The sequence below is a fragment of the Mesocricetus auratus genome, unplaced genomic scaffold (assembly GCF_017639785.1).
Source record: "Mesocricetus auratus isolate SY011 unplaced genomic scaffold, BCM_Maur_2.0 Super-Scaffold_100014, whole genome shotgun sequence".
NCBI classification, from domain to species: domain Eukaryota; kingdom Metazoa; phylum Chordata; class Mammalia; order Rodentia; family Cricetidae; genus Mesocricetus; species Mesocricetus auratus.
This window is the reverse complement of record NW_024429197.1, coordinates 27,688,997-27,705,953: the sequence shown is the minus strand read 5'-3', so window position 1 is coordinate 27,705,953 and position 16,957 is coordinate 27,688,997. Positions and strand designations below refer to the sequence as shown.

The 16,957-nt window shown below is 36.8% G+C and overlaps 1 protein-coding gene across 3 annotated transcripts in view; it reads left to right on the top strand.

Annotated features, from left to right (window-relative positions):
* The window catches only part of Spata6 (spermatogenesis associated 6), an 85,121-nt gene that overhangs the window by 39,622 nt on the left and 28,542 nt on the right, over nucleotides 1–16,957 (top strand). For 2 of the 3 annotated variants that reach the window (XR_005881315.1, XM_005072100.4), the window contains exons 7-9: nucleotides 2,934–3,227; nucleotides 6,816–6,903; nucleotides 10,722–10,762. Coding sequence is in view for 2 of the 3 variants with exons in the window: in XM_005072100.4 (XP_005072157.1) it covers nucleotides 2,934–3,227; nucleotides 6,816–6,903; nucleotides 10,722–10,762 (423 nt within the window). In the remaining variant the exon portion in view is untranslated. Of the gene's footprint in view, nucleotides 1–1,560; nucleotides 1,664–2,933; nucleotides 3,228–6,815; nucleotides 6,904–10,721; nucleotides 10,763–16,957 lie in introns of those variants that run through there. The other variant, XM_040756967.1, reaches the window with a different exon arrangement.

Sequence of the window (16,957 nt, the reverse complement as noted above, 5' to 3'; positions counted from 1 at the left end):
TCTAAGCATGTCAAGTGTATATCTCAATGCAAAAGCCCTTGTACATGTAAAGCCCTCCTCTCTGTTAATATCATTGCTCCTTACACACACAGTGTCTAACGGTTTCTGAGAAACACTGTTCTTTTTCTTCCACTTGTTTGGAGTTGCCATTTGTCCTTTACTAAACAGAAATGTACGAGAGTAGACTGTTATATTAGGCAGAATTTAAAGCTATGCTTTAGGGCTATAGATGTACCTTGTTATGATTCAGTAGGGCACTACCATGCATGAGTTTTGGGTTCAATTCCCGGTCAAGGCTGGAAGGAGATGGGGAAGTAGAGGAGAGGAGAAAGAAAGAAAAGTGAGGAGGAAAGGATGAGAGAAGGATGTAAGGGAGGAAGGCAAAGAATGAGGGAAGTACTATTTTCAAATAATGTATGTTTTATGTTTGTCAGCAATTTAATGGAATGAAAAATTAAGGGTATTGATATGTATTTCCAGGAGAAAGATATTTTTTCTCTTCTACTAAGTCTTTTTACTTGTTTTAAAGTATAATTTATTTTTCCACAGTTAAATGTTGACAGACATTTTAGTATGCCGTTAAACATAGTCAAGGTTTTGCTGTATAGCAATTGCCCTTAACAGTGGTTTAAAGTCGAAAGTGCTTCTCAGTTGCAGGGGCTAAAGGATGATTACTTCGGACTAGATTGGCTGTCCTATGCCTGAAGGATCTGGGGTACTTTTGCTCGGACATGCCATTTGGCAGTTGTATTTGGAGAAGGTGAAGATCATAAGACTCATCATCTAGCCGGCTAATAACTGTGGCTTACTGCTGTCGGAATATTTTTAGGAAGAGTCAACATCCCTTTAAAAAAACATGGCCATGTGACAGTGTCCTATTGATCAAAGGAAGTTGCATAGTCAAGCTTAGCTTGATCCCAGGGCAGAGACTACCATGGTGTACATGTAGGAAAGGAAATTATGGAAGTTATTTTGGCAAGAGTACACACAGCTAATATTTTAAGTTTTCGTAGGCAAAACTAGGGGGCATTAAGGAATGGGTATGCTTGAACGCCATGTGTCTGTAATGGATGCCATGAAGTTTGTAACTTAAGAAATATGCATCTTCAAATACTTTACTGAGGAAAAAAGGTGGGGTTGCTGATCTTAAGATGTAGTATGATCACAGGTGGGTATGTAAAAAGAAACTTAAGCATCACTTTAGTTTAGCTGTGCCTGGAAACCAACAATGTATAAATGATGAGGAGATAGAAGTCCAGAGACTCATGAGATATGAGGGTTAATAACAGAAGCAGAGTAGAAGAAATAGATTGAGGAAAGGAGATTTGTATGCGTGTGTGCGTGCGTGTGTATAAGTATGATCAAGAGATCCTTTAGATGCAGTAGATCTGTATAGAGGGGAAGTTCAAGATGTGGCTGACAGAGGTACTTAAAGCTGAGCTGAAGGGACTGATTCTAGGTGTCAGGTGCACATCTTGAATGGTTTAGGAAACCTCAGAGAACCTTTGTGGTTCTAGAATGTCTTCATCTGAGAGTCATTATGATGTTATAGAGGTGGATGGGAGGGGAGAGGTGAGCTCTGACATACCCATTGGTATCACTGAACTGTGTGGAGAAGGTCCTGGAGCATAACAACAAGCACAGGAGAGAGAAATGACCTGATGTGAGACTGTTCTCATTAGAAACACGCTAAGTTTTCATATCTACCACTGACTTGAAAATACTGGCTCTTATTTTGATTCATATTTGTATTTTAAGTACTTAGTCCTTGCACTAAGCGGGGTGGGGGCCTTAAAGTAGAGAAGAAATTTGGGTTGGTGGTTTTCCAAGGGATTGAACACCAGGAAGACAAAAATCTTTAACTGTTTTTTCCTAACTGTATGATTCTAGAAAAGAAATATGTTATTAACTTCCAATCTAACTATTAAGGCATTTGTAAGGTAAGGTGTAGCAGAGTGAAGGATTACCTGATTGGCAGCCAAGTTGGAGCTATCAGATTTGTTTTCATTTTTATTGTATTTTCTTTTAGACAGGGCCTCACTTATGATGCCCAGCCTGACTTAAAACTATGGGGCTCCAGAAGCCTTCTTGCCTCAGTTTCCCATGTATATACAGTTAAATGCCACTGAGCCCAGTTCAAATTAATTTTTTCATTTTCAAAAATTCTAGAGAGATACCAAATTTATAAGAAGCAGAAGTACTAGTTATTAAAGTTTATAATCTATCTTTTATGCATATTTAGTTTTATAAAAAGTATAATGCCAGAAATGGTGTTTTATCTGTCATTGAATTGTTAAATTATGACTTGGATCTTACACTCCAGTATATCTTAAACACTTGAGTAAAATATCTATCAAGTGCTTTAGAGTCTTGTGATGTACTTGTTATACATAATTATACCATGAATAAGATTCATTTTTCTGCATGATTTCACAACTAGCTAAACAAGTGTATTTTTAGATAAGGGTCCTTTGTTGTCCAGGCTCAAACTGCCTCAGTGTCCTACCCAGGATGACAGATGTGTGTGATCACACTGTATTAGACACAGGCTCTTTAAAATTAAATGTTTTTTTAAACTTGATAGCCTGTTACCTGAATATGTAAATATAAGCAGTAAATGTTGCTTGTATTTTTTTAGTTTACTGAAAGATAAGTTTTTTACTTATTTTGAAAATAAGTTTATGTCTTGGAATTTTACAAGTGACTAAGGATTGACCTTTAATTTTCACTAAGCCTTAGATTTAAGAAATAAGGAACTTTATTAGTTAGGAGACTTTGGATTTGATTTATCCTGGGTCAGTGCAGATAATGATAAACCTAATTGGTTTTGATAGCTTTTGTGTGTGTCCAGTAACTCTTAAAAGTTCTTTCCTTTCTGTATAGTTTTTTAAAAGTCCCTTTTGCCCTAATGAATGTTTGTTTTTTATGTTTAGGATAAATATACTTACCATTCAGCTCCAGTTGATAAACCCCACAGCAGACTGCAATGCAGACCATCAAGATCACAGAAGAAAAAGTCCAAGTCCCCTGAGAGGAATAAATACTGCATCAACACCAAGAACTACGAACAGCCTACAATAGCTTCAAAGTCGCACTCTCCATCTCCCTACACAAAGAGACGGATGTGTGAGCTCTCTGAAGACACCAGGCGGCGGCTGGCCCATTTAAACCTGGGACCTTATGAATTCAAAAAGGAAACAGACAAGCCTCCATTTGTGATTAGACATGTATGTTCTCATAAGCATTTCCATTTGAAATTTGTCGAATCTATCCGGCTGCTAAAACATTATGTTGAAACACATTTCAATAAGCAACTCATATAAATTATTTTCTTTCTTGAACTCTTACCCAGCAGCTAAAAGTAGAAAATTAACTTAAAACTAAAGAACATGCTTTTTGTTCCCCCTTGATGGCTTTAATGCTGAGATCACACTTCACTATGATGTCATATCGAGACTTCAGAGTCCCCATTCCCTCTCACTTCACACAGTGGGCAGTGCTACAACTCTACAATTGAACTTGGTTGTAATTGACATTGATACTAAAGTGCCAAAGGAGGATGTTAAAAGAGAAAACTAAGTTTCCTATAAGAAGGGGCCCATTCCAGACCTTTAAAGCATGATAGTGGAAGTAGATGTTCCTTTGAGAGCAGGTCTTTTGGGAAAGCTTTGGATCCTGAGTCTTTGAAGCCAGCCCTTGTTTGATGAGCATGCACGCATAGGAGGACCTTTGGATTAAGGTTAGGGTAGCTCTGATCTTTCTATTCACAGCCTTATGCTATGCTGGAAGCTAAGCAACATTTCATGCCATTTTTATGTTTTGCCTATAAATCAATCCTTTATTGCTTAAAATTAAATTCAACTATAAATTTTTTATTCAAAAATTATAGTGTAATAAATATAACCATATGTTAATATTTATTAATGATACATTCTTTTGTTTTTTTTTTTGAGACAGGGTTTCTCTGTGTGACAGCCCTGACTGTCCTGGAACTTACTTTGTAGACCTGGCTGGTTTCAGACTCATAGAGATCTGCCTGCCTCTGCCTCCTGATTGCTGGGATTAGATTAAAGGATTGTGCCACCACCTTGTGGCAATGATATTCTTGTTTATCTAATTTGATCATAAGTTTGGTTCTGTTGAACATTATTCAGACAAGAGTTTGATTGAATTGCTGATGGAAATTTGAGAATGCTTTTGACTTTAATACTGCCCATAATTACAAATTAAATTGAAAAGAAAGGATATACCATCTGCTAGTTTGAAGGAATTATCAGTTGCTTCTTAATTAAAATACCTGTATACAAAAGCTAAGAATGATCATGGGAGTTAGACACATAAATGTTGGGGAAACAATAACTCTCAAGTGCTTATTAATACTTTTCATGACAGTAATTTAAAATATAAACTTCGTAAATGTTATTTTTTATAGAATCTATTTTCTAAGTTATATTTTTTAAAGTTTTGAGTATTTCATATGTGAATACTTACACCTCTTCTTCCTCCTCCATGTCCCCAAAATCCATAACTTCTTCCATAAATATCATTGTTTTATATACATATATATATATGCATATTTACACACACACACACAATATTGGGTCCATTAGTGCTGCTCATATGTACACATGGCTAGGGCTGGCACTTGGATTATATAACATGTTTGGGAGTTTGTCTCTGGAGAAAACTGATTCTCCCTCTCAGCTTATCTAAAGGTGTGATCAAGACCTTGTGAAAATTTCCCCATCCATGTTGGCATGTTAACTAGTGCTGTGATTATCTAGGTCTTGTTTATGTAACAACACTGTTGAGATATCAAGGGCTGGGAGAGGTGGTACACACATTAAATCTCAATACTGGAGAGGCAAGTGGCTCTCTTTGTGTATAAAGCTAGCCTGCTCTACATAGCAAGTTTCAAGACAACTAGGGTTTCATAGTAAGACCCTTTCTCAAAAACAAATATAACTAAACAAAAGAAATTTTATTTAATTTTTATTTAAGAGGTTCCCCTTCAGCTTTTCTGTGAACAGAAATGTATACTTCTAAGAACATGTAAAAATTGTCTATATTATTGAGTAGGCATTGGATTTAGAGAGAATTCAGGGATAGACAACTATTCATGGTTTCAGAAGAACTTGGGAAACTTGTAGCAAAAGAAGCTTAATTTAATGCAAACATATGCAAATACCATAAGAAGGGAATAGTACCTGACCCAAAAGAGAGAGAGAGAGAGAGAGAGAGAGAGAGAGAGAGAGAGAGAGAGAGAGAGAGAGAGAGAGAGAGAGAGAGAGAGAGAGAGAGAGAGAGAGAGAGAGAGAGAGGGAGAGAGAGGAGAGAGAGAGATGAGAGAAGAGAGAGGGAGGAGAAAGAGGGAGGAGAGAGGAGAGAGAAAGAGAGAAGAAAGATGACTATGTTAACTGTTTTTAGAATTCAGATCAGTATACAAAGGGGATTCACATGGGGTACCTTGAGAACTTCCCCATTGGAAACCATGTGTTCATGAAGTGCTCCACATTCTATTGTTCCACTGAAATTCCTAATATTCTTGCCTCCATGAGGTTGCCTGTTCTGCCTGTTCATGTAAATAGAGTCAAGCAACTTATCTTGGGCACAACTCACTGATGTTGCACATGTTTTCACATGCATTTTATTTGGCTAATATTACATTGTCTGGGTAGCTGTCTCTTTTTGTTTATATATCATGTCTGTTGGTAGGTATTTGTGTTGTTTATACCCTTGGTTACTATGAACAATGCTTTAATGAGCAGCATGTGTACAAGTGTTTGAATAAATACTTATTTTCAATGCTTTTGGGTAAAGACCTAGGAGTAGACCTGCTTTATTATGTGCCAATTGTGTATTTAACCTCAAGACTTGCCAAGTGTTCCTCAGAGGTGTTGCACAATTTGCATTCCTGCCAGCTGTACAAGAGGATTGCAGTTTTCCTACATTTTCATGAGCACCTGAGCATCCCCCCACATCCTTCTTTGTGGTGGTGAGGTTAAAGCCAGGGCCTCTTGGATGCAGGGCTGCTTAATTTTCTCTCTAGTCCTCCTGTGAGTGTGAGTGGCATCTCCTCCTGGTTTGATTAGCATTTCTCCAGTGACTGGGACTGGTGATGTTAAACATTTCCTCATGCATTAGTGAATATCCTTAAAAATGCCTACTCAAAAGTCTATTGCTCGTTTTATGATCTCTTCTTTATTGCTATTGTTGGCTTGTAGGAATTCTTTGAATGATCTATGTAATAGTCTCTTATCAGATACGTGATCTTCACTTTTGTTACCCCAAGTTAACCTTTTCCTCTTCTTACTCTTTGATTCACAAAAGGTTTTAGTTTTGCTCAGCAGATCCATCTTTCTGATTCAGTTACATCACTGTGACATTTTATGTTTAGTTAGAAAATATGGTAGAACTCACTATAAAGTGGCCAGCACAGCAAAGACACTGTTTGAATTCCATGTGTGTGCTAAGACAGGTGGAAATATGGTAGACCTTTTCTAGGTAAAGCATGTAGGTTGCTCTAGGGTGTTATTTTTATTTTTGTAACTTTGTAGTCAAAACCAAACTAGGAAACAGGGTAGTAAGTACTTAACTGTAAATTTGTTCTTTTTTGGGGGTGCCATTTAATTTCAACTCTGTTGAAAAGTGCATAGTAAATAAGTTACTTAACTCTGACTTTGGAACACAGAAGCAGTGTGGAATTCACCTGCTGTGTGGCATATGCCCTCCAGTTGCTTAGCAATGCTGTAAGATTGAGAATGGGAATGGAAGGATGAAGTGCTCTTTCACATTGTAAATCCTCTTTCTTCTAGGTTGATCCCCCCAGTCCCAGGGCTGATGCTTTCTTTGGATCACCTGGCAGAGACTGTGAAAGAGATGAATGGGTCAGGATGCACAATGGTAAGGGGGAAGCTTCCTTTCTCCTACTCTAGGTGCTTGAGCTAATATCAAGCCTTACATGGCACTGATTGAGAAAACACATTTTTTGCTACATTGCTAGATATTGTGATAAAGCTTTTTACAAACAGAACGGACTGGATTTCTGTACTGTTAAAAACATTCTTTTAGATTAAAAATGTATATTAGAAATTTTAGCATATTAAATACTAATTTATCTTTTAGTAAAAATTACTTGATAGTGTTCTACTCAACATTTTCTACATTATTTGACTACAAAACACGTTTCTCACTTTAATGTGTTAATTTCTAGAATAGATTTTGAGAAACAGTGAAATAACTCAGGGTTATGGGTTTGGAAGATTATATATATATGCTTGAATAATTAGCCCTGCCAATTATTTATATATATAAACTAATTATAGCATTCTTGGAAATTTTAACTCCATCAATAGCTAATCAATAAAGATTAGAGATAACATAGAAAATGTTACCATGAAAAGTGTATGAGCATACCCACTTTGAAAATATCAGCCATATATAAACTAATTATAGCATTCTTGGAAATTTTAACTCCTTCAATAGCTAATCAATAAAGATTAGAGATAACATAGAAAATGTTACCATGAAAAGTGTATGAGCATACCCACTTTGAAAATATCAGCTAAATTGATATTTCTGAAATGATGAATTCTTTAGAATTAGTCTATAAGAAAATGTTTTACTTCTTAGCCCTAGTTTGTTTTTAGTGGGGTGAGTTTCTTAAGTTCAATGTGAGGTTTTTTAAATACGCTTAAATGACATTGTATAGTGAAGAGTATTTGAATATTAATATCAGTAGAAAGTGGCTAGCAACTAAGTAAGTATTCCCTGGCAACTTTTAACATTAATTTCCTACACACTGAAAACATCAGAGTAAAAGAAAAATGATACAAGGGGAAGAAAAATGGAATCATAACATGCACTGAGCTTGAATGCCTTCCGTTTCTGGCTATACTGTATGCCTTCTTTTTAAATGAGGAAACAGAATGCTCTTTTTAGAGATGTTTTGTTTTTGTTTTAGCTGATAAAGAAATGGACTTTGGCTAAACTTGAGTGTTTACAGTCAGAACATTTGATGAAAGGCTAAGTATATTCATAGGTTCTTGAATTTGGTTTTTTTTTGTCCCCCTCCTTCCTTCCCTCCTTCCTTCCTTCCCTTCCCTTTACTTTTTCTTTCCTTCCATTTGTTTTGATTTTTTAGACAGGGTCTCTCTAAACAGCTGCGCTGTCCCAGAACTTAGTCTGTAAAACAGGCTGGCCTCAAACTCACAGAGTTCCTCCTGCCTCTGCCTCCTAAATTCAAGGATTAAAGGTATGCCACCATGCCCAGCTTGTATTTTTATAAAGTAATTGTTTTACCAAAAATGTTGTCATTCTTTATCAATACATTTATATATAGAATATGGATTGTGTGAAAATTAAATACAAATGTAACATTTCCCCTCTTGGCAGAAAGTTATGGTGTAGAAAATGGGCTGTGTGAATGAGACAAAGGGAAATAACTCCCTTGTAGATCTGTATTGGGAAGATTCATTTGCAGTGCTACATGCTTGATCTGATTTGTCATCAAGGTGGCTATTGTTCCTAATGACCCAGCTGAAGTTTCCCCTCCCTCAACTTCTCCCAGTCCCATCCCCTACATTCTTCCTCACCCAGATCCACTCCCTCCAACATCTCTCCCTCCACCCATCCCAGTGGTTCTTTAGGAATGAATGAATATGGTTTTCTTGTAGGCAGCATTGAAGGAAATGCTTTTTAATTGTTAGTTACTGCTTAGCATTTGAGGCTTTCAAGTATCTTTCATATCCATTTGGTCAACAAATCTGTAATTTAGTGTGAGCTTTTTGAGACTTTATATTTTTATTCTCCTGTATTTTGTTTTTAAAGAAAAATATATTTATGGAAGAAGCATTGAACTAACTGAAGACCTTAGTTTTATTACTTATTAGATAGGAATCCAGTATCTTTACATGTAAAGTATAAGTAATAATCAGTCGTAATTATTCTACTAGGCTGCCTGTGCCGCTGTACTAAATGTTGTGGAAAGCTTAGTTTAAAATCAAATGACGATGACATAGTCTACATTTATGGAGTTTCAGAAAGCCAAGATCAAGATGGTGGGAAGTTAGATTGTCTTGTATAATGACACTGTACTCATGACTGTGTAAGGGAGGAGAGAGGGAAAATGTACAGCAAGAATGGGAATGAATAACAACAAGGCTCCTGGTGTCTGTTTTCCAGTAACATTGATCATGTCTTGAGGCCCACTGTCATGACCTCATCTAAGTACTATCACCTCCCAGAAAACCATTTCACTGGGAGTGAGGGCTTCATCATAGGAATCTCACAGGAGGGGACACAGATTTAGTCTTTATCATCTCTTCCATGCTATTATTGGATAGGAAATTATAGCTAATATTTAAAAATATTTGCTGCCAGCAGCTATTTGTGTACTCAGTTTCTTGTTTAATTATCATTGAAATTTCATGAATGTTTAGAGACTTATTTCCATTTTATGGATAAAGAAACCTGCAATTTGAATTTCTTCAAGATTACACATAGTATCTGAGATAACTGTTTCCTATTTCTCCAAACTTTTCCTAAATAGAATCTCACTTATTATGCCCTGTTCAGTTTTCTCCAGGTTTACAAAGCTTTTTGATTGTCTTCAACTTTGAGGGATTCCCTGTGATACATTTTATGTTATTAATTACCTGTAACTTTCCTATGTCTAGTCTGTTCTTTTATGCTTCTGCTATTCAACATTGTACAATATAACTAAAATAGATTCTAAGTTCTTCATGACCATAGGCTATGACTTTTATCTTCTGCTGCATTTAGAGCTTAGTTGGTTCCTAATTGTTGGTGAGAATGACTCAATGTGAATATTGAGAAACTCAATATCAAAGTAAAAGCTTAATTCGTAAAGAAATGAAAGAAATTATAAGGCTGTCAAATTACACTGAATTTATACATGTAATTTGATTTCAAAGCTACTGTGTGGTAGTTACTGTATTGTCATCTCTCATGGGTTATAGAATGTAAATCTAGACTTTGTCTTGAACATAGGTAGATATTGTTTGTATGCTCTTGAAATGAGGACTGAAACAGAGATGGAACATGCAAGTGGGCTGGAAAAATATATCCAAAGTAACACAGTTAGAAATGAAGCCCAGGCTTGCTTGAATTAGAATTTAATGTTGGAGCTAGTTTTCTTTGTGACTTTAATTTTACTTTAATTCATTCGCAATTACAGTAATATTAACTTTTAGACAATGTTATAAAAGATGGACATCAGACAAATTTGGAGTCTTGACCTAATAGTTTAAGGAAAATGATTGGTACCATAGAGTCAGTGTTGGTGTCTGAAATATGCAGTGATAGCTGCCTACCCCCAAAGCCTGTGACTTCCCTATGCCTCACCATCGATATAAAGAACATTTCACAATAAACTGGCTTGGTGACTTAAATCACACATTTTTTTGCAGACTCATTGGTTTACCAAAAACAATTATTCTTTTGTCTCTGTAAAATCAGATACTTCCTAATCTAATGAAAAGAGCCTTCGTGAAGTCACTGCCTGCTGAAGAACTGACATATAACTTGTTGGGTTGGGTTGTCGTCTTGGCGCTCTAACACTGCTGAGGAATTTTGAAGTGCTTTTGAAATCTGTATTATTTGCGTTTTAGAAATGTTGATACTAGAAATCATAGGTGAAGCCAATCCCTTGCCTTTCTGAAGTTGCATATTGATCTTTTGTTCTACATAACCTTTTCCAGATCATCCTCACTTTGGCTGCTGCAGATCCAAGGATTATAAGGTGTGTCATAACAATTATATAATGAAAGCATAAGCATATTTCTGCTCTACAAATTCTTCTGGAAATTTTATAAAATAATGTGAAAGCAATAGTTGTCAAGCATGAAATGTCATAGTTATGGTGGCTGTGCCAAAGAGGGCAATATGCCTTCACTGAATATCTCCCTACAGATATGGTGTGGGTTTCATTATCCACTTGTTGAATTTAAACGTGTGGGTGTGTGTCTGAATGTGTATGTGAGAGGGACAGGGAGACTACACATGCACATGTGTGTGTGCAGTGCACACGAACATTGATTTGTGTAATATGACTATGTGTTCTTAATACACACATGTAGTATACGTGTACACACATGCATTTGCCTGCGTGTGTTTAATGCATATATGCGATAAATTATATATGTATGTATATATGTGTACATATACACACATATATATCTGTCTTTGCATACATATATACACACACAGGTGAGCTAGAGTCATGTTCAATACCCAACATGGAATAAGGAGGCTTCCTTAATTATTCTAAAGGCAGACTTTCTTCTTTTGAATTTTTTTTATTTTACATACCAACCACAGTTCCCCTCCCTTACCTCCTTCAGCTCCCCCCACCTCCTCCCATCCCACCCCCTATCCACTCCTCAGAAAGGTAAGGCCTCCCATGGACAGTCAACAAAACCTGGCATATCAGGTTGAGGCAGGAGCAAGCCCCTCTCTGCTGCATAAAGGCTGAGCAAGACTTCCTATTCATTTCCTTTAAATAATGCTCCACAGTTGATAATTACATATTTTCATCTTTGTTTACAGTCATTTTCTTTTACTAATTAATAAAAATCAGGCTATCAAGTGTTTTATTGATTTTGTTTCTTAATAATTGCTATTACCTAGTATATTGATATATAATATAATATGTATTATATAGTATACAAATTGTGTGCATAGATTAATAAAACAGCCAAATATGGAAAGAATGGAATAAAATTTGCGTGGTACTAATATGGCTGTAAATTGACTAGTTCATTTAAAGATGGATGTGAAGACTCTTCCCAATGTGTTCTACTAAGAACTGCACCTCCAAGTGTCTTTAATCTCCTACCCTCCTCTAGATTCATTACTTTTAGGGTTTTCCTAAAAGACCATGCGTGGTGAGTAAATTCTCAGATTAGTTCTGTATCGAGGATAGAAATTTTCGTGGAAATGCATCTATCATCAATTATAGAAAGAAGAAAGGATTATTTTTAGGGGTAAAAGTAGCTGATTGATGAACACTCTGGTAGTAGAAAATTACAGAATTTCAACAAGAGAAAAACTCTGAATCATGGAATGTTCCAGAGAGTTTATAGAAAAAGGCACTGTTTTGAGGCCCGTGGTGACTTATAGGGAGTGAGAGAAAGACGAGTGAGTCTGCAGAAGGAAAGCAACATGTGGGATGTTGTAGTAAGTACAATGTTCATGGAGAAAAGAGAAATTATTTAGGGAGTTGAACATATGGTGTGTGCTGAAGGATGAGGCATCCTTTTTATTCCCAAGGCTGCCCCACACCTGGTACAGATTCTGTCTCATCTTTGACAGTTTCTAGTTTTTCACTCTTGATTCTCTTTTGGACAAATTAAATTCTCTTTACTGTGGATGTATAATAATCGACTTTTCTCATCAATTCTCTTAGGCCCATTTCTGTTTTACTCTTTACCCCATCCTGAACCAGTGCCCTTATTCTTTTCCTGTGCAATTGCACTTATCTTGTATATAATAAGTACTTACTTAATATTTTGACTCTCATTGGGGATGTCATGTTCAAAGAGACATTTTGAGTATTTATGGTGATATTATTACAGTTAGATAGGGAAAGTGGTTTGGTGTATGCTGAGCTGAGCTAACAGATGATTTGAAATAATGAAGATTTACTTCATATAATACATGGTTTTCAGGTGAAAAGCAGATTGGTAATTATCAGAACCTAGAACTCTATATTTACATAGAATCAGTGAGTTTTTAAATTGTGTTTTAAGGTACATTGTATCATAGGAGTACATGTGTACAATTATAATCTGTTTCTTTAAAACCATATTCTGTGATTTTTATTTTCTTAAACTAGTGGTAGTACAATATATTGTTTTTTCCTAAAGTGTGTGTTAAATGTATTGTAATTAAACTGTCTTTGTTGATGATGATAAGTCCCAACACACACACACACACACACACACACACACAAATATGCACACATGCACATATACATATGCACACATACACCACAAACACTCCACTATGTGTTCTGTCTTTCTCCTTACCATTCTTTCTCAGAATAACGCTGTCTTCTCTCCTTACCATTACTCTGGAAGTATTTGGGAGAAATGACTTCTATGAGAATTTTAGACTAAGGAGTTATTATGCCCCTTTAAATAAAAGAAATGGGGAGCCATCATACTAAAATTGGGAAGTATTCCAAATAAAAATGGAAAAGAAAAGAAAGAAAAATACCCTGACTCAGCAATATGAGAGCAAGAATCTCCAAAGATTAATTACGCTGAGTTTGTTTTGTGTTTACCATCTATTGCTGGGCTTTATCCTTCAGAGTGGTTTGTTTCCCAGTAAGACTCCTTAGAGAAAACTAACATTTGCTTTTTTAAGTGTATATCAATTGGAGATAGCTTCAGAGTTACGGATGGGGGTGTTTGTCCACTTCTCCTTTTCATTCTAGAGCCCCATCTGGTGCAGTCCCAGGCAGGCTCTGTGCATGCTGCCTCAGTTTCTGTGACTTCATGTGTGCATTAGCTCTGTTGTGTCTAGAGACATTGATTCCTTCACGTCCTCTATCATCTCTTGCTCCTAAACTCTTTCTCATCCTCTTCTGCAGAGTTCCCTGAGCCCTGAGAGAAGGGATTCGATGGGGGGCTATCCCATTTAGGCCTGAATGTTCCAGTGTCTCTTACTCAGCATATCTGACTGTGGATCTCTGTATTTATTCCCATCTGCTACATGAAAAAGCTTCACTGATGATGGTTGAGCAAGACATATGAGTAAAACAGAATATCACCAGGAGTCATTTTATTGCTGTTTCTCTGGCAAAATGGTAGTATTTGGTTTTACCCCAATCCCTGGTCTGTCTAGTCTCAGACACTTGGTCAGCTAAGAAGCATTGGGTATGGGTTCCATCTCATGGAGTGAGCCTTAAGTCAAATCAGATATTGGTTGGTTACTCCCACAAGACCTGTGCCACTGTTGCATGAATTTATCTTGCAGGCAGGGCACCATTGTAGATTGAATGGTTTGTGGCTGAGTGGGTGTCATGAACTCTAGTTCATAGTGATGAAGTCTCTAGGTAGACAACAACTGGACTTCAATGAGTTGTATAGGTGTTGTTTTCAGGAATATGACCTTACTGTGAGTTTGTGGTTTGTGGAGAACAGCCTTGCCTTGGCAATGTCTCAGATTGTTTGAAGGTTCCCATAGGCCTCTTTTGGCCAATAACTTGATCAGATATAATTAATTCCCAGTACTTGAAGCTTTATCTGGTTATGAGAGATGTCCAATTTGGGCTCTGTTTTCCCCATTATTTGGTGATTTGATTCAGATAACCTTCATGTATGTATGTAGTTTACTTCTATTTTGTTAGCTTTCCATATCTCCCTTAGGTTTAGCTGCCCCTGCCCATATTACCTCACTCATGCCTCTCTTCCTTGTCCCTCCCCATTTGATCCCCCAGTTCCAGCTCCCAATGCCCGACCATTCATAACTATCTATTCCAGTGGTTTTCAACCTGTGGGTCATGACCTGTTTGGGGGTCACATATCTGATATTCTACATATCAGATATTTACATTACAATTCATAACAGTATCAAAATTTTAGTTATAAAGTAACAATGAAATAATTTTATGGTTGGGAGAGTCACATAATATAAGGAACTGTGTTAAAGGGTTGCAGCATCAGGAAAGTTGAGAACCACTGATCCATTCTATTTCCGTCCTTTAGGAAGATACATAGCTCCCCGAAAACCCAGTCCTTTGTCCTTTACTCTCTACATTTCCTTGATGGTTTTATAGATTATAACTTTCTTATCAATGACCAGCTAACCTCCACATTTTTGTAAATTTTTCTTTCCATACGCCATATTGACATACTGTATTTGTCTTTCTGGGTCTGTGTTACCTCATCCAGGATGATTTTTTTTTCTAGTTCTACCCATTTAACTCCAAATTTTATGATTTTCTATTTTTAATTGTTGAATATTCTGTTATATAAATGTTCTGCGTTTTCTTTATTCATTCATTCATTCATTGATAGGCATCTAAGTTGTTTCCAGTTTCTGGCTATTATGAATATAACAACAACAAACATGGTGTCTCTGTAGTAGGATGTAGGGAACCAAACCTAGGTCCTCTGTAATTACAACAGGCACTATAAACCACTGGTCCATCTCTCCTTCCCCCAGGTTTGATTATATAAAGAAACATGACACACAGTTTTGCAGTCATCAGTTTAATGTTCACTGCTCCCATTGCTTTGGCAAGGTGGCATATCATGGTGGAAGCACATGGCAGAGGAAAATCACTTCCATCAGGATGCAGGGAGCATGAGAGAGGCACACTGGATTCTACCATTTTTTAAAGACCTCCTAGTAGGCCCCACCCTTAATGGCTTTATCCTCTCCTGACTGAGCCTTTCTGAGGATTACGTTTTTATCACATGGGCTTCTGCACAGCACACAAGAATCAGATTATAGCAGCTAAGAGCTAAAGGGTTTGACATGATCAAGAAGAATTTGAAAAGCACCTTGATGACCTTGAGCTCTGTTATTCTAATGTGTCATGGGCCAAGTTATGTTATTAAAAATGAGAAGACAATTGAAGATTATTACTGTTCAGTAAATAGCCTACAACATAAAAACCTTATTACCTATAAATCATTTAAATATGACCTGGAAGGAGGATTTCACAAACTGAAACAAACCCATGGAAGTCTGTCAGTTTGGCTGATTATAATGAGAACTGATCCAGATTATTGGTTGTTTCAAATTTAGGACTTGAATCTGTGATGCTAAAAAGTCAGAGGAGGCAGTTTGCCTGTGAAGAAAGCAAGCAGGCAAACAACAGCCTAATCCAAGACACCAACCAAGAACAAAAATCTGAGAAGTAACTTTGAATTGCTATTGCAATGAGAACAGCCCACGTTCTCATTCTCTGGGTCTAGTTCAAATATGAGTTTAGTAATTTATACTTGTCCATGTGCATGAAACTGTCAGAAAATACCAGTGAGACACATTGTAGATCCATTAGCGAAGCACCACCAACTTTTAAGTCTTGTCAAAAAATATTACTAAAAGGTTCTACAGTCCTAGAAGACTGTGAACCTAGCTTTGGACTTGGTTTACCAAACCCACTTCAACATTATTTCATCATGGCAGCTGGGGAGAACTCTGAGAAGGGAGCCTGAGGGATTTAGAGGATCCTAGAGGAAGGTGCTATTTCTGCACTAAGGCTTTTATCTGTGTGGATCTATAGACTTTAGTGGGTATCGGGGTTGTCAAGTACTAGTTCAACAGATGTCTCCCCCAGCAGCTGTATGCTCTGAGGACCTTAAGGAAATCTTTTTGGTACATAATACAGAATGGAGGGTGCCACATTGACAATATTGTCTCTGAAAACAAAAGGTTGTTTATCTTTATAGGATTTGGAGTCATGAACATTTTGATGGTGAGGTTTCAGTGAAGAATAGAATTGATAAAGTTTATATATAAAGTTTTAGGGTTAATAAACACAGGCTGGAGACTTAGCAGTCATAATAGGTGAGTAGTGAAGGAAAGGATTCATCTGTTCTGAGAAGGACATTGCCTGTCCAGACAGAAGAACCAGTATTATTTTGAGGAGGGAACCCAATTAATGATAGAGCCTTTTGCTGTCCAGGTAGATCGTTAAGGAAGGGTCCTGAGATAAGTGCTGAAGCTATGCATTGGTTTACTGCCTTGTTTCCTGGCTAAATATTCCTTAAGGAAGTCAGGAGAAGGTCATGTGGAACAGAGATGGGCCTTAGTTCTTCACGTAGTTAAGTCATATGGATGCAGGTGTTCTGGGTTCTCCTATTTCACGGTTATATTTTCCCCTTAATGTGTTGCACATTATTAGATCTATTGAACTCAATATGGCAAACTCCAGTTGCATCTAGTTTTCAACTGTTGTAATTTTGTATCTTTATACATG